The sequence below is a fragment of the Pseudorca crassidens genome, chromosome 15 (genome assembly GCF_039906515.1).
Source record: "Pseudorca crassidens isolate mPseCra1 chromosome 15, mPseCra1.hap1, whole genome shotgun sequence".
In the NCBI taxonomy this organism is placed as follows: domain Eukaryota; kingdom Metazoa; phylum Chordata; class Mammalia; order Artiodactyla; family Delphinidae; genus Pseudorca; species Pseudorca crassidens.
Window position 1 is genome coordinate 65,399,987 of NC_090310.1, and position 19,348 is coordinate 65,419,334.

The window sequence follows — 19,348 nt, forward strand, 5'->3', positions numbered from 1 at the left end:
TGTGTTGAACTGGTTCCCTAAGATACAGTTCCAAAAGCAGAATTACGAGAATCCAAAGTAATTGGATTGATGTTATAAATTTCCACTGAAAATTCTACTAGCAGCAAACAAGGATGTCATTTTTACTACAGACTCAACGTGTTTTGTTCTGTTGTTATTTACGTTGGGTACCAATAAAGAACTAGTTACTTCTCTGTGAGCAGGAACAGGAGAGTACGACAAAAAGGAAACTAAATTTTCAAGTCCTCAAAACTGGGAGATGATAAAATTGAGTATGAACCATGGATAGAGTGTTTTGTTTGGCATTACTTTTATTTTTAAAAACTGTTTGCATTAATTCCTATGCTGCCACAAACTCTAAAATGTTAGGCTTCCTTCCAAGATCCCAGTGGGCAGACCTGCCAAGCTAGCTTGACCAGAAGGGTTATCTGACATAATCTTGAGATAATGCAGATGTCCTGTATCCCTCATCACCACTTTTCAACCTATGGGGGCTTCTGGTTTATTTATTTCATGACTTCAGAGCAGGTTGGAACACCAAATCAGTATATTTCAGTACTTCTAGACCTTTCATTTTCAAAGGGAACTGGAATTCACTCATTCATCAAATATTTATTCAGCATCCACTCTAGAGCAGATACAGAATATACAGTGGTTAGCGAAAAAAAAAAAAAAGACAAAGCCTCATGGAACTTATAAATCTAGTGGGGGAAGAGAGAATAAATAAGAACACCAACAAGTAATTACAAGATGCTACCTGCTATGAGGGTAGAGGACATGAAGACCAATTTAGATAGGATACAAAGCTGCGACATAAAAGATGAATATGAATCCTCTTAACCACTACTACACATACAAACAAGGCCTTACATAATATGTCATGTTGATGTTGGGAGGAAAAGTTTTTAATTAAAAAAAAAGTGATATTTGTAGTAGAGCATTCATCAGATGTTAACTGATCTCTGGCTTTTAATGCCAAAGTAAGTGTACTTACTCACTTTTTTAAATTATCAACTGACTACCTAAGAATAATATTTGCAACATGTGTAAGTTATAGAGAATAATAATAGAATAATACCCATATACCTACCACCCAGTCCAAGAAATAATGTGCTACCCTAAACACAAATAAATTACACATTCTGGTAATGACTGAACTTTTCACAAAGAGCTTATATCACTTTTATAACAACAAAAACAAGACAATAATTAAAAAATAAAACAAATGATCTTACCAGGCTTTTCCTTACTCTCTCAATTAACTATATGAGAAATAAGAATTTGCAAAGAAAACATAAAAGCTGAAACCAAGGACTATTAGAAACTACAAAGATGCAATTCTTTTAGCCCAGTAGTTTTCACACTTTTTCTTTTAAAGCACTAGACTTTTATTTCTACCAAGTATAAAATAAAGAGAGCTGCTTAGTTAGGGGCGGAGAGTGTCCTACAGCCGAACATAAGGCATGTCCTCATTGTTAAGAGTTAGGAAGGGAAAGAAGAGAAACTCCTGGGAATTACCATCATAACAGCAGGTTAGGAAATGAGTACCAGTGGCTGATAAGTATACTTACTTTTCAGTTTCTGTCCCCGAATAGAGATTGTAGGCCTCATAAGAATTTCTACAAGGAGCTATAAAAAAAAATTGGATAAAAGCTTCAAAATTCAAAGCACAACTTACAAAACAGTCTTTGCCATGACAACTCATGGCCCAAATATCTGTCAGGGTACTGCAAGACCCTCTTGGTCCCAACACAGGCAGAAGGCAGTGAAGTTCAGGGAAATGAGCACTGTACCAAGAGTCAGGAAACCTGGGTTCTAGTTGCAGCTCAGCCACCTATTCCCCATGTAAACTCGGGCAAGTCAGTGTCCCTCCATGGCCTTGGCTCTCATTTTTAAAAATAAGAATGTTAGATTAGTTAATCTCTGGGGTCCAACGTGGCTTTAATTTTTTTAAAGCTGCAGAACATTTTCACTATGATTCCTCTTTTGCTTTTAGAATATTTGTGTTCTTTTTATAAACATAAGTTTATAAAAAGAATCACAAAAGGTATACCATAAACTGTTAATACTGATTTCTACAGGGGGCTGGGGAGTATATGCATTCATTTTTCATTTTACATACTTGTAATACAACACATAATTCTGTTTAAACTGTTTACAATAAATATGCATTTAAAAACCCATTCTGTTGAAACAAAGGACAGTTTATAATGATAAAAGGGTCAATCCATCGGGACGATATAACAATTATAAACATATATGCATCTAACAACAGAACCTCAAAACACATGAAGCAAAAGCTGACAGAACTGAAGGAGACAATTCAAAAATAATAGCTGGATAATACCCTACTTTCAATAATGGATAGACAATGAGGTAATACCAAAAATATAGAAGACTTGAACACTATAAACCAACAAGCTCTGACAGCTATAAAGCATTCTGCCCAGCAACAGCAGAATACACATTCTACTCAAGCACACAGGAATACACACACACACACACACACACACACACACACACACACACAGGAACACTACTCAGCCATAAAAAAGAATGAAATTTTGCCATCTGCAGCAACATGGATGGACTTGGAGGACATTATGCTAAATGAAATAAGTCAGACAGAGAAATACAAACACTGTATATCACTTGTATGTGGAATCTAAAAAAGTAAAACACAATAGTGACTATAATAAAAAAGAAGCAGACTCACAGATACAGAGAACAAACTAGTGGCTACCAGTCGGTGGGGGGCAATATAAAGGTGGGAGAGTGGGAGGTACAAACTAGTAAGTCTAAGATAGCCTACAAGGATGTATTGTACAACATGGGGGATACAGCCAATATTTTACAATAACTATAAACAAAGCATAACCTTTAAAAATTGTGAATCACTATATTGTACAACAACTATACTTCAATAAAAATGCAAAAAATAAATTTCGCTTAAAAGAAAAAAAGGGAATTATCTCAAACCAATAACCTAATCTTTCACTTCAATTCACTGGAAAAAGAGGTGCAACACAAAACCAAAGCAAGCAGAAGAAAAGTAATAAGGATTAGAATGGAAACTAATTTAGCAGAGAATAGAAAATAACAGAGAATATCAACGAGATCACCATTGACCTTATAGAAAACAAGAACTACCTTCCTCCTGATGAATACTTTTAACTATTATATATAAAGCCACACTAAGCATCTTTGTATACAAAGCCTTATCTCATTTTGACTTACGTCTTCATGAGAGATTCACACAAATGGAAACAACAGGGCAAAATGAGTAATGATCTTTAAGGTTTTGAAGCATACTACACAAATGCTTTTGAAAAGAGATGCCCCACTTTTCACAGTCATCCAAGAAAAGTATAAGATATTCATCTGCATAGGTTATTATATTTAAAATAAATTCTCTTGAAATAAAGGATGGACTATGTCAATGAATAAATTAAAAGTCCCTGAATGCCAAGTGATGGATCATACCTGGGCCACAGACATAATTCATGAGGTCTACATCTACTGAAAAGCTGGGAGATTCTACATAAGAATCTAGATTTCCTACATCCCTGAGGGCAAAGGTCAATAGGAATGGAAGCCATTTCCTCATAAAAGCAGGCATGCACTCTCTAGTTCATCCTAGTCCCTGAAGTCATTTAATTTATGCAGATCTCCATTTTTTTTCTTTTTTTTTAATAAATTTATTTATTTGGCTGCACTGGGTCTTAGCTGCCACATGCGGGATCTTCATTGCAGCATGCGGGATCTAGTTCCCCGACCAGGGATTGAACCTGGGCACCCTGCACTGGGAATGTGGACTCTTAACCGCTGGACCACCAGGGAAGTCCCAGAGAGACATACCTGTCTTTGTACCTTAAAAAAAAGGGGATATATATATATATATATTTTTTAATTATATTAATTTAATTAATTTATTTATTTTTGGTTGTGCCGGGTCTTAGTTGCGGCATGCATGTGGAATCTAGTTCCCCGACCAGGGAACAAGCCCACGTCCCCTGCACTGGGAGGCAAATTCCTAACCACTGCGCCACCAGATCAATTTACATAAATCAATTATTCTAGTGTAAAAGCTTTGGTGCTTCAATATATGTGAATACCACTGAGCTTCTAAAGATGAAAATTCTGGGGACTTCCCTGGGGGTCCAGCAGTTAAGACTCCACCTTCCAATGCAGGGGGTGTGGGTTCAATCCCTGGTTGGGGAAGATCCCACATGCCACGTGGCCAGAAAAAAAAAACTAGGCCTGTAGTGATAGTTACTCTGTAACTCTGTAAATACACCAAAAATCATTGAATTGTACAAGTAAAGCAAGTGAACTGTATGGTATGTAAGCTATAACTCAGTAAAAATTTTTTAAAAATCATAAAAAAAGATGAAAATTCTGAAATGTTTGCTATAAATTGTAAAATGTTTCCTACCTCCCATTTCAAGAGTTAAATTCCCAAGCCATTAAGTAGCAGTAGTAATAATAAACAACAACTTACATCAACACCTCCAAACAAATCAAAAATATAAGTATTTGGATAAGTGGTTTCTTGGGTAAGTTTCCTCTCTTCAGTAACAAATGCCATAGCCTCCATGGAGAGAAGAGGAGAAATTTCCTAGTGAAAAAGGATACAGAAAGACATTCAGTTTAGCATCCAACACAAACCAGACACCAAAACACCAGTTTGCATTTTAGTCACAACTTGAACTCCCATGAAGTCAAAGACAATGAACCATAAAAAAAAAATCTTACAGAAAAGCTGATACAATAAAAGTTGTTGTAATAGTAGTAATAGCTAACTTATTAAATGCTTATTATGTATCAGGCATGGTTCTAAGTACTTCATCTATTACCTATTTTAATCCTCACAACCCAATGATATAATAGTAATTTATCAGCCCAATTTTACAGATAAGGAGACTGAGACACAAAGAAGTTGTCAATGTCATACAGGGTACGTGACAGAGTCAGGACTTAAACCTAGGAAGTCTGGCTCCTGAGTCTGTGCTTACAAAAGAAAGCAGAACTATTTGGGGTGAAACAGGAGATAGGATAGGAAGAATATAATAGGGCCCTACTCGTTATGCTCCCTTCTCAGGAACCTCGAGGGAAGATGGAACACAGTGGGCTAGAGCAGCAGTTCTCACACAGTGATGAGCATCAGAATCATCTGAAGGGCTTGTTAAAACCCAGACTGCTGGGTCCCACCTGCAGTTTCTGATTTAATAGGTCTGGGGTGGGGCCTGAGAATGTGCATTTATAGTAAGTCTCCAAGTGATGCTGATGTTGGTCCAGGTACCACACATCAAGAAAAAGCAAAAAAAAAAGAAAAAGAAAAAAAGAAAAAGCAGAACCCTCTCTTATGGATAACCTATTATATGCCAAGCACTGGGTTTCTATACTTTAGCCCATTTAATCTTTAAAACAATTCAGTGAAGTGAGTGTAGTTTTACAGGTGAAAAACAAAATCACAAAGTTGTACAAGATCACATAATTAGTAAGTGACTGAACTACTTTCTCTGGGTTTCATTTCTCTCATTTATAAAACTAGAATGTAATTCTGCTGGCAACATGGTACAATGGAAACTGGTTTCAGGAGTAAGACAAATCTGGGCTCACAGCAATAATAGCCACGTGACTTTGGGCAGGTTATGCTGAGTCTGTTTTCTCAACTGAAAAAGGGAACGGAGAAGACATCTGGATTTGCCTGCTCAATATCTCCTTTTCTCTTCCTCAGGCAATAGCCCTACTTCTGTGGAGGAACATGAGGCCACACACAGATGTCAAGATAAGAAATGGACAGCCTAACTCTATTTGGCCCCTCAGTTCACATCTGTGCTTTCCGATTATGTGAGACAATAAAAGATCTTTTTCGCTAATCTGAGTGGGTTACTGTTACCTGCAATCAAGGTATTTTGGACTAATATACTAATACCACCCATCTCACAGAGTTATCATAAAAATTAAATATGCCTGGTACACAGTACATTTCAAGTAAGTATTTGCTGAGTGCATAAAGAAATGATGATCACATAGCAAGCACTCAAAATATGAATTTCCCTCTTTCATCTACCTCATATCTCAGAGATTTTGCAGGAATCAAATGAAATAATGCATTATTCCTTGCAAAAGGTTTTCAAACAAGTGTAAGACACTATTTCTATCCTAATCAGACTGTGAGAAGATCAAGAAGACAAAATGCCTTCTTTTTAATTAAATTTTTATTTGGGAATGATTTTCAACTTACAAAAAAGTTGTATAGACAAAACATCTCTTCTATTTTTTTAAAGATTTATTATTTATTAATTAATTTATTTATTTCTGGCTGTGTTAGGTCTTAGTTGCAGCATGCAGGGTCTTCGTTGAGGCACGCGGGATCTTTCGTTGCAGTGTGCAGGTTTCTCTCTAGTTGTGGCGTGCGGGTTTTCTCTTCTCTAGTTGTGGCACGTAGGCTCCAGGGCACCTGGGCTCCGTAGTTGTGGCACGCGGGTTCCAGAGCACGTGGGCTCTGTAGTTTGCAGCACGCAGGCTCTCTAGTTGAGGCACACGGGCTCAGTAGTTGTGGCAAGTGGGCTTAGTTGCCCTGCAGCATGTGGGATCTTAGTTCCCTCACCAGGGATTGAACCCGTGTTCCCGCCAGTGGTAAAGGCGGATCCTTTACCACTGGACCACCAGGGAAGTCCCAAACGTCTCTTCTCAAAGGTACAGACTAAACTTTTTGGCCCTATTATATATACATTTTTTTTTTTTTGCGGTACACGGGCCTCTCACTGCTGTGGCCTCTCCCGTTGCGGAGCACAGGCTCCAGACGTGCAGGCTCAGAGGCCATGGCTCATGGGCCCAGCCGCTCCGCGGCATGTGGGATATTCCCAGACCGGGGCACGGACCCATGTCCCCTGCATCGGCAGGCGGACTCTCAACCACTGCGCCACCAGGGAAGCCCCTGGCCCTATTTTTAAATGACTTCTTATGCGATATAATAAACAGAACTTCACCTCTGAAAAACATTATATCGTTTCATTATGATCAAATATAACTTGCATGGGTTTTAGCTACATTAGAGCCAGTAATCTAAATTCCAAGTTGGACCCACCTCCCCAAGCTGAAGTCTGACCTACTAAATAAGAAACTCTGCCGGTAGGGCCCAGGACTCTGTTTTAACAAGCCTTCCAGGTGACTCTGATACACACTCAAGATTGAGAACAACTGCCCTAGATGTCTATGCATTCTTTCCATCCCTCTCCCAACCACCAGGCCCAGTCCCTTCATCTTTATATGCTAGTCATAATTATCAACAGCCACAAGGCTACTTCTTGAACCTTCAGCAAAATGGGATCTTTTAAATCCTGTTGAAAAAGAAGGTAACCTAATCCCAGGGCACAGGCCTCCTTAATTAAGCAAGCACTGATACAAAACAAATGTGAATAAAACCCAAAAGTATATACACAGGAAACTTAATGGTGATTATCTCTGGATGGTGGGGGATTATTGGGGATTTTTATTTTCTTGTTTGCACTTTTTCTGAACTTCCCAAATTTTCTATAGCTTATGCAATAAAAACAGACTATTTTAAAAAGTAGGCGGAAGAAGAGAAAAAAATCAGACATCTTGTATCATCTGGAGACCCTGAATGCAGTCCCTCCAAGTCCCCTAAGTTACCTTGAGGATGTTCTGGCACTCAATGAAGTCACTGTGGAGGTGGCTGGTTGCATACAGCTTAAGGAGCAGCTGAGGAATTCCACTCCATTTGGACTGTTTGTCCCTCTCCGTCAAAAAAGTTTCAGTGAACTGTGAGGCAAAAGAAAAAAAAAAAAAAAGAGGAAAAGTTTACTGGTGAGGAAAGAACTACTAGCATATACAGCAAAAGAGAGCAGCTGGCTCCCAAACCCACACAGGACAAATAATTCAAAGGTCTTTCTAGAAACGTTCAGAAGTTCCCCAACAGCCTGCAAGATAAAAGTCCAGCTCCTTGCTCATGATACACACCCCTCCTATTCTATCACCTACTTTCCTCTCTAGCTTCATCTCTTTCCCAGTGCCCGCTCTAGGCTCCAGATGTACATGTTCTCTCTCTATGCCTCTCTGCACATGCTTTTCCCCTGCCTACAGAGCTGTGTACCTGTATATATGGTATGCCACCTGTGTGGGGAGAAAATAAACCTAAGGTCGGGGCAAGGTGGGTAATTATTTACACACACCCATATACAGGTGACCCTTAAACACAGGTTTGAACTGCGTGGGTCCTCTTATATATGGGATTTTTTTCAATAGTAAATACTACAGTACTACACAATCCACGATTGGTTGAATCCACAAGTGCAGGGAAACTGCAGGTATGGAGGGCCGACTCAAAGCTATACAAGAATTTTCAACTGTGGAGGGTCAGTGCCCCGACCCCCTGTATTGTTCAAGGGTGAACTCTACCGCCACAGAACATCTTTGGATGTCTTTTCTATCTGGAAAGCTCCTTCTCCTCCCTGCCTTTTCTACCCAGAAAGCTCTTTCTCCTAAATGCAAGCCACAAAACCAGAAATTTTCCTTGATAGGCCTTCCCCTCTCTCCTTTCTAAGAGTCTGGGGCCTTATCTAACATTTATCATATTGTATCATAATTACTGGCTCATTTGTCCCCCCCTCCTGTAGACCACAAGCTCCTTCAGAGTAGGTACCAAGCTGTGTTTATTGTGCACTTTCTCTCAAAGAATACCAGACACAGATCAGACACTCAGTAAATGTGTGAAGGCATGAGCAATAGCCTAGTCTAATGACAGGTTCATTAATCAATATGGCAGTGTCTACTTTGGGGACACAGCATTATCAGGTGCCAGAAGTCAATTATTTTCATGTACACTTGTCCCTCAATTAGATCAAAAGTTCACTGTAATTTATTACAGGACATGCACATCTTCAATAACATCTTAGCCTATCCGGACGCATATCAGTCCTATGACCTTGAGCAAGTCCCATTATTCTTCCTGAGCTTGTTTTCTTAGATTGTAAAAATAAGATAATACAGGGGTAATGGGAGGTAATGAGATGTTTGTGAAAGTAATTTGTATTAGGGTGAACCATAGGAAATTACCACTTCCGTAGGTCTAAATGATTATCAGAAATTTTATATACTTCAAGCAAGCTCAAATCAAGGCAAGCCCCAGAACTATGAAAAAACATCTTTCCCTTCCTTGAAAGGAAAGAAAGAGAAGACGATAATGGTTTCACGGGACTCAGCAAAAGCAGTGCTTACAGACAAATTTATAGTTAGAAACATTTATATTAAAAAGGAGAGAGGATCTCAGATGATCTTATCTTCCACAATAAGAAACTAGGAGAAAAAAGGAATAAACCAAACCCAAAGCAAGCACAAGGAAATTAAAAAGATCATTGCAAAAATAAGTGATATAGAGAAAAGAAAAATGACAGAGAATAATCAACAAAATCAAATTTGGTTCTTTGAAAAACCAACAATATTGAAAATAGTTACAGTGACCAACTCACACTGACTCAACTATATTCAGAAATGTAAGAGGGGACAATACTACCAATTTTAAGGAAATAAAAAGGTTTACAAGGAAGTACTAGGAGCAACTGTATGCCAACAAACTACATAACTTAGATGAAATATACAGATTCCCAGAAAGACACAAACAACAGAAACTGACTCAAGAAGAAACAGAAAATCTGACATACCTACAACAATTAAAGAGATCAAATTAGTAATTTAATAGGAAAGGAAGAAAGGGAGGGAGGGAGCAAGTAAGGAAGGAAAGAAACTACCCACAAAGAAAAGCCCAAGTCCAGACGCTTCACTGGTAAATTCTACTGAACATTTAAAGAGAAATTAGCAAATACTTCACAGACTCTTCCATAAAACAGAAGAGGAGGGAACAGGTCCCAACTCATTCTGTGAGGCTACTATTATCCTGATACCAAAACCAAACAAAGATATTAAAAGAAAACTTATAGAACAATATCTCTGATGAATATAAACACAAAAACGCCCAGCAAAATAGCTGATCCTTGAACAACATGGGGGTTAGGGGTGACAACTGCCCATACAGTTGAATTTTACAATCAGCCCTGTATCAACAGTTCCATATCCACAGATTCAACCGCAGATCATGTAGTACTGCAGTAAGTATTTATTGAAAACAATCCACATATAAGTGGACTCATGGAATTCAAACCTATTGTTCAAGGATCAGCTGTGCCAGCAAACCTAGTCCAACAATATGTAAAAAGGATTATACAACAGACAAAGCAAGATGCATGTCAGGAATGCAAGGTTGGGTCAAACATGAAAACTAATCAATGTAATCAATCTGATAAAGGGCCGTTAATCAAAATTCCACAGCTATCATCATAATTAATGGTGAAAGCCTGAAAGGCAAATATATTGTAAAGGCTGAGGATCAACCACTTAAATAAGCTATATGAAAATTAAAAGACAAAAAACTGTAAAGTCAACTGTAACTATAATAAACAATAAAGGGATAAACATAAAGATATAAAACTATGACATCAAAAACAAAATGTGAGGGAGAGGAGTAAAAAAATGCAGATCTTTTAGAATGCATTTGAACTTACATGACTATTAGTTTAAAACAAGTCAATACAGTTAAAAGTCAACATATATGAATGTCATAGTAACCACAAATCAAAACCTAAAATAGATACACAAACACTAGAGAAAAAGGAACATAAGCACGCCACTAAAGAAAATCGTCAAACCACAAAGGAAGAAACTAAAAGAAGAAAAAGAGAACAGAGGAGAACTACAAAAACAACCAGAAAACAAGTAACAATAGGGACTTCCCTGGTGGTACAGTGGTTAAGAATCTGCCTGCCATTGCAGGGGACACAGGTTCAATCCCTGGTCCGGGAAGATCCCACATGCTGCAGAGCAACTAAGCCCATGCGCCACAACTACTGAGCCTGAGATCTAGAGCATGCACACCACAACTACTGAAGCCCACGTGCCAAGAGCCTGTGCTCTGAAACAAGAGAAGCCACTGCAATGAGAGGCCCACGCACTGCAACAAAGAGTAGCCTCTGCTCACCGCAACTTAAGAAAAGCCTACATGCAGCAACGAAGACCCAACGTGGCCAAAAATAAATAAATTTTTTTAAAAAAGGAAAGAAGGCCCTGATCGTTTAAAAAAAAAAAGTAACAATAAGTACATACAAGGCAGTAAGTACATACCTATCAATAATCATTTTAAATGTCAATGGACTAAATGCTCCCATTAAAAGACATAGGGTGGCTGACTGGGTAAAAAACCAAGACCCATCTATATGTTGCTTATAAAAGACTCATTTCAGAGCTAAAAACACACCTGAAAGTGAGGGAATAGAAAAAGACATTTCATGCAAACGGAAATAACAGGAAAGAATACTCATATCAGACAAAATAGACTTTAAAGCAAAGTATATAACAAAAAAAGAAGGGCATTATATAATAGTAAAGGAATCAACAGAAGAGAGAATATAACATTCATTTACATATATTCACTTAATACAGAAGAACCTAAATACATAAAGCAAACAGTAACAAACATAAAAGGAGAAGTTGACAATAACACAATAACAGTAGGGGATTTAACACCCCACTTACATCAATAGACAGATCACTGACACAGAAAATCAATAATGAAACAGTGGTCTTAAATAACACATTAGACCAGTTGTACTTAATAGGTATCTACAGGACAGTCCATCCAAAAAAAGAACATACATTCTTTTCAAGTGCACATGGAACATTCTCCAGGAAAGACCACATGCTAGGCCACAAAACTAGTCTCAACAAATTTAAGTGCATAGATAATTATGTCAAGCATTTTTTCTGACCACAACAGTATGAAACTAGAAACCAATTAAAAGAAAAATGGGGAAAAAACACAAACAGGTGGAGACTAAAATAAACTACCAAAAAACCAATGGGTCACTGAAGAAATCAAAGAGGAAATCAGAAAATACCCAAAGAATGAAAATGGAAACACAACATTCTAAAATCTGAGATGCAGCAAAAGCAGTTCTAAGAGGGGAGTTTATAGTGATACAGGCCTATACCAAGAAACAAAACAAAAATCTCAAATAAAGAACCTAACCTACTATCTAAAGGAATTAGAAAGAAGAACAAACAAAGCCCAAAGTCGCAGAAGGAAGGAAATAATAAAAATCAGAGAGGAAATATATAAGAGAAACCAAAAAAAAAAAAAATAGAAAAGATCAATGAAACCAAGATCTAGTTTTTTTTTAAGATAAAACAAAACTGTTAAGTCTTTAGCCAGAAAGAGAGAGGACCCAAATAAACAAAATAAGAAATGAAAGAGGAGAAATAACAACTGATATCAGAGATACAAAAAAATCACAAGCAAATATTATGATCAGTTATGTGCCAACAAGTTGGACAACCTAGAAGAAATGGACAAATTTCTAGAAACATACAACCTTCCAATACTGAATCAGGAAGAAACAGACAATCTGAACAGCTTGATCACTAATAGTGTAACTGAATTTAAAATTTAAAAAACTTCCAGCAAACAGAAGTCCAGGACCAGACAGCTTCACAGGAGAATTCTACCAAACATATAAAGAAGAAATAATACCTATACTCAAACTATTCCAAAAAATTGAAGAGGATGGAACACTCCCAAATTCCTTCTACCAGGCCACCATTACCCTGATATCAAAACCAAAGACACTACAAAACAAAATTACAAGCCAATATTTCTGATGAATATAGATGCAAAAATCCTCAACAAAATACTAGCAAACCAAATTCAACAATATATAAAAGTGATCATACATCATGATAAAGTGAGATTTATTCCAGAGATGCAAGGATGGTTCAATATCCGCAAATCAATCAGTGATACACCACATTAACAAAAGAAAAGGATAAAAAATCACATGATCGTCTCAATAGATACAGAAAAAGCATTTCACAAAATTCAACATACATTCATGATAAAAACTCTTGTCAAAGTTGGTAATACAGAGAACATATCTCAACATAATAAAGGTCATTTATGACAAACCCACAGCTAACATCATACTCAACAGTGAAAAGCTGAGAGATTGTCTTCTGAAATCAGGAAAAAGACAAGGATGCCACTCTTGCTACTTCTATTTAATGTAGTATTGGAAGCCATACCCACAGCAATCAGACAAGAAATAAAAGGCATCCAGAGTGGAAGGAAAGAAGTAAAACTGTCACTATTTGCAGATGACATGACACCATATATAGAAAACCCTAAAATTTCCACCAAAAAACTATTAGAATAAATGAATTCAATAAAGTTGCAGAACACAAGATTAACATACAGAAATCTGTTGCTTTTATATACACTAATAATGAACTATCAGAAAGAGAAAACAAGAAAACAATCGCACTTAAAATCATACCAAAAAGAATACCTAGAAATAAACTTAACCAAGGAGGTAAAATATATATACTCGGAAGACTATAAAACACTTATGAAGGAAATTAAGATTGATACATAGAAATGGAAAGATATCCTGTGTTCTTAGATTAGAATGATATTGTTAAAATGTCCATACATCCAAAGCAATCTACAGATTTAATGCAATCCCTATGAAAATACCCATGGCATTTTTCACAGAACTAGAACAAATTCCTAAAATTTATATGGAGCCACAAAAGACCTTGTATTCCCACAGCAATCCTGAGGAAAAAAGAACAAAGCTGGAGATAACACAATCCCTGATTTGAGACTATACTACAAAACCACAGTAACCAAAACTGCACAATACTGGCACATACATGCAGACACACAGATCAGTGGAACAGAATAGAGAGCCCAGAAATAAACCCCCACACTTATGGTCAATTAATTTACAACAAAGGAGAAAAGAATATACAATAAGAAAAGACAGTCTCTTCCATAAGTGGTGTTGGGAAAACTGTACAGCTACATGATAAACAATGAAATCTGTAACAAACACTGTAAAACAACTATACTTCAATAAAATAAATTTTTTAAAAATATGAACATTTTCTCACACCATATAAAAAATAAACTCAAAATGGATTAAAGACCTAAATGTAAGACTGGAAACCATAAAACCCCTAGAAGAGAACACAGACAGAACACACGTTGACATAAATCATAGCAGTATGTTTTTGTACCAGTCTCCTAAGGCAAAAGAAACAAAAGCAAAAATAAATAAATGGGACCTGATCAAACTTAAAAGCCTTTGCACAGCAAAGGAAACCATCAACATGAAAAGGCATAACCTACTGAATGGGAGAAAATATCTGCAAATATATGACTGATAAGGTATTAATATCTAAAATATATAAACAGTTCATACTACTCAAATCAAAAATACAAACAACTCAATTAGCAGAAACTAGCTTAACATTGTAAGTCAACTATACTTTAAGAGAATAGAGAAAAAAAATATAAACAACCCAATTTAAAAATGGGTGGAAGACCTAAATAGACATTTTTTTCAAAGAAGACTAAACACGGCCAAGAGGCACATGAAAAGATGCTCAACATTGCTAATCATCAGAGAAATGCAATACAAAACCACAGTAAGATATCAGTTCACAGGAGGATGTGGAGAAAAGGGAACCCTAGAACACTGTTGGTGAGAATGTAAATTGTTTCAGCCAGTACAGAGAACAGTATAGAGATTCCTCAAAAAACTGAAAACAGAATTACTGCATGATACAACAATTCCACTATTGGCTGTATATCTGAGGAAAACGAAAATAGTAATTCAAAAAGAAACATGCACCCCAATGTTCATAGCAGCACTATTTACAATAGCCAAGAAATGGAAGCAACCTAAGCGTCCATCAACAGACGAATGGATAAAGAAGATGTGGTGTATATATATATACAACAGAATACAACGTTGCAGGATACAAAATCAATATACAACATACTCAGCAATAAAAAAGGATGAAAGGACCTAGAAGGTATTATGCTTAGTGAACTAAGTCAGACAGAGAAAGACAAATACTGTATATTATCACTCATATGTGGAATCTAAAAAATAAAACGAACGAATATAACAAAACAGAAACAGGCTGAGATACTGTGAACTAGTGGTTACCAGTGGAAAGAAGGGAGGGGCAATAAGAGATACAAACTACTATGTATAAAATAAATAAGCAACAAGGATATTTTGTATAGAACAGGAAAATATAGCCATTATTTTACAGTCACTTTAAACAGAGTATAATCCGTAAAAATACTGAATCACTATGTTGTACACCTGAAACAATATGATACTGTAAATCAACTACACTTCAATTAAAAAAAGAAAAAGAAAAACTGCGGAAATCTGAATAAAGTATGGACAAAAGTTCAGGACCAGATGGCTTCAGAGGTGAATTCTATCAAACATTTAGAGAAGAGTTAACACCTATCCTTCTCAAACTCTTCCAAAAAACTGCAGATGGAGGAATACTCCCAAACTCGTTCTATGAGGCCACCATCACCCTGATACCAAAATCAGACAAAGATATCACAAAAAAAAAAAATTACAGACCAATATCACTGATGAACATAGATGCAAGAATCCTCAACAAAATACCAGCAAACCGAAACCAACAACACATTAAAAAGATCATACACTGGACTTCCCTGGTGGCGCAGTGGTTAAGAATCCACCTGCCAATGCAGGGGACATGGGATCGAGCCCTGGTCTGGGAACAACCCACATGTCGCGGAGCAACTAAGCCCACGCGCCACAACTACTGAGCCTGCACTCTAGAGCCTGCAAGCCACAACTACTGAGCCTGAGTGCCACAACTACTGAAGCCCGCACACCCAGAGCCCATGCTCTGTAACAAGAGAAGCCATCAGAATCAGAAGCCCACGCACTGCATGAAGAGTAGCCTCCACTCACTGCAACTAGAGAAAGCCCACACACAGCAATGAAGACCCAACGCAGCCAATAAATAAACAAATCAATAAATTTATATACATATATATAAAAAGATCATACACCATGATCAAGTGGGATTTATCCCAAGGATGCAAGGATTCTTCAACATGTGCAAAACAATGTGATACACCATATTAAAAATTAAAGGAAAAAAGCATATGATCACCTCAACAGATGCAGAAAAAGATTCTGACAAAATTCAACACCCATTTATGATAAAAACTCTCCAGAAAGTGGTCATAGAGGGAACCTACCTCAACATAATAAAGGCAATATACGACAAACCCACAGCAAACATCATTCTGGTGATGGTGTGGGTGAAAAACTGAAAGCATTTCATCTAAGATCAGGAACAAGACATGGATGTTCTCTCTGGCCACTATTATTCAACACAGTTGGAAGTCCTAGCCACAGGAATCAGAAAGGAAAAAGAAATAAAAGAATACAAATTGGAAAAGAAAAAGTAAAACTGTCACTGTTTGCAGATGACATGATACCATCCATAGAAAATCATAAAGATGTCACCAGAAAACTATTAGAACTAATCAATGAATTTGGTAAGGTTGCAGAATACAAAATTAATGCACAGAAATATTTTGCATTCCTATACACTAACAACAAAAGATCAGAAAGACAAATTAAGGAAACACTCCCATTTACCACTGCAACAAAAAGAATAAAATACCTAGAAATAAACCTACCTAAGGAGGCAAAAGACCTGTACTCAGAAAACTATAAAACACTGATGAAAGAAATCAAAGATGACACAAACAAATGGAGAGATATACCATGTTCCTGGATTGGAAGAATCAATATTGTGAAAATGACTATACTAACCAAAGGAATCTACAGATTCAATGCAATCCCTATCAAATTACCAATGGCACTTTTCAAAGAATTAGGACAAAAAATCATACAATTTGCATGGAAACACAAAAAAGACCCCGAATAGCCGAAGCAATCTTCAGAAAGAAAAATGGAGCTGAAGGAATCAGGCTCCCCAACTTCAGACTATACTACAAAGCTACAGTAATCAAGACAGTATGGTACTGGCACAAAAACAAATATAGATCAATGGTACAGGATAGAAAGCCCAGAGATAAACCCACACATGTATGGTCACCTAATCTATGACAAAGGAGGCAAGAATATACAATGGACAACTACATGTAAAAGAATGAAATTAGAATACTCCCTAACACCATACACAAAAATAAACACAAAATGGATTAAAGACCTAAATGTAGGACCAGACACTATAAAACTCTTAGAGGAAAACATAGGAAAAACACTCACTGATGTAAAACACAGCAAGATCTTTTATGATCTACCTCCTAGAGTAATGAAAATAAAAACAAAGATAAGCAAATGGGACCTAATTAAACTTAAAAGCTTTTGCACAGCAAAGGAAACCATAAACAAGACGAAAAGACAACTCACAGAATGGGAGAAAATATTTGCAAACGAAGCAACAGACAAAGGATTAACCTCCAAAATATACAAACAGCTCATGCAGCTCAGTATCAAAAAAAGCAAACAACCCAATCAAAAAATGGGCAGAAGACCTAAATAGACATTTCAGCAAAGAAGGCATACAGATGGCCAAGAGGCACATTAAAAGATGCTCAAAATCACTATTAGAGAAATGTAAATCAAGACTACAATGAGGTATCACCTCACACTGGTCAGAATGGCCCATCAAAAAATCTACAAACAATAAATGCTGGAGAGGGTGCAGAGAAAGGGAACCCTCTTGCACCGTTAGTGGGAATGTAAATTGATATAGCCACTGTGGAGAACAGTATGGAAGTTCCTTAAAAAACTAAAAATAGAACTACCATATGACCCAGCAATCCCACTACTGGGCATATACCCTGAGAAAACCATAATTCAGAAAGACACACGTAACCCAATGTTTACTGCAGCACTATTTACAATAGCCAGGACATGAAACAACCTAAATGTCCATCGAAAGATGAATGGGTGAAGAAGATGTGGTACACATATATAACAGAATATTACTCAGCCATAAAAAGAAATGAAATTGGGTCATTTGTAGAGATGTGGATGGACCTAGAGTCTGTCATACAGAGTGAAGTAAATCAGAAAGAGTAAAACACATATATATGGAATCTAGGAAAATGGTACAGATGAACCTATTTGCAGGGCAGGAATAGAAAGGTTGACCTAGAGAACAGATGTGTGGACATGGGGGGGAAGGGGAGGCAGGATGAATTGGGAGATTAGGCTTGACATAAATACACTATCATGTGTAAAACAGATAGCTAGTGGGAACCTGCTGTAGCACAGGGAGCTCAGCTCAGTGCTCTCTGATAACCTAGATGGATGGGTTCGGGGTGGGGGTGGGAGGTCCAAGAGGGAGGGGATATATGTATACATATAGCTGATTCACTTCACTGTACAGCGGAAACTAACACAACATTGCAAAGCAATTATACTCCAATAAAAAAAAATTTTTAATAAAAAATAAAACAAATGAATATAACAGAAACAGACTCACAGATACTGAGAACAAACTAGTGGTTACCAGTGGAAAGAGGGGAGAGACAATAAGAGATACAAACTACTATGTATAAAATAAATAAGCAACAAGGATATTTTGTACAGCACAGGGAAATATAGCCATTATTTTAGAGTAACTTTAAATGGAGTATAATCCATAAAAATACTGAATCACTATGTTGTACACCTGAAACAATATGATATTGTAAATCAACTATACTTCAAGTAAAAAAAGAAAAGAAAAATTGGAGATATCTGAATAAAGTATGGACTTTACTTTTAAAAAAACTGAAAGCCTGAATGAGTTCCCAAAATGATCAAGAAAATGACATATACGTTAACCCTCACCACTTCTATTTAACATTGTACTAGAGATTCTAGCCAGAGCAACAAGGCAAGAAAAAGAAATAAGGGCATGCAGATTGAAAAGGAATTTGTAAAATGATATTTACAGATGCTATCATCTTGCATACAGAATATACTAAGGAACCCCCCCCCACACACACACACAATTAGAGCTAATAAATAAGTTCAGCAAGATTGCAGGATACGAAATCAATATAGAAAAATCACGTGAATTTCTATACACCTGCAATGAAGAATCCAAAAGTGAAAATAAGAAAGCAATCCCATGGGTGTGCTCAGAGCAGGGGTCTGAAGAAATGGCTCGTCTGTTTACAACACACCCAACAGGAACCTGGGTTCACTGTGACAAGGGGCACAAAACTTGTGGCCTTCCTATGAACAAATACCCAATATGTATCCCCCTGCACTTTTACGTGGCTACCAGGCAGGACCAGTGGGACAGGGCTCAGTACTGGAAGAAAATCTACAGTATTTAGTGGGGGAGTTTGCCACCTAGAGCCTGTCTGGTCTATGCATGGGTGGGCCATGAGTGG

General features: G+C 37.1%; 1 protein-coding gene and 1 non-coding gene across 3 annotated transcripts in view; one reads left to right on the top strand and one right to left on the bottom strand.

Annotated features, from left to right (window-relative positions):
* The window catches only part of TRPC4AP (transient receptor potential cation channel subfamily C member 4 associated protein), a 78,541-nt gene that overhangs the window by 47,405 nt on the left and 11,788 nt on the right, over positions 1-19,348 (bottom strand). For both annotated transcript variants that reach the window (XM_067707925.1, XM_067707924.1), the window contains exons 2-4: positions 7,663-7,791; positions 4,502-4,618; positions 1,572-1,629 (exon numbers count right to left, since the gene is read on the bottom strand). In XM_067707925.1, the coding sequence (XP_067564026.1) occupies positions 1,572-1,629; positions 4,502-4,618; positions 7,663-7,791 (304 nt within the window). The remainder of the gene's footprint in view (positions 1-1,571; positions 1,630-4,501; positions 4,619-7,662; positions 7,792-19,348) is intronic.
* Positions 19,082-19,210, top strand: LOC137208252 (small nucleolar RNA SNORA11). The gene has a single exon (XR_010935570.1). It is a non-coding gene; the product is annotated as a small nucleolar RNA SNORA11 (small nucleolar RNA).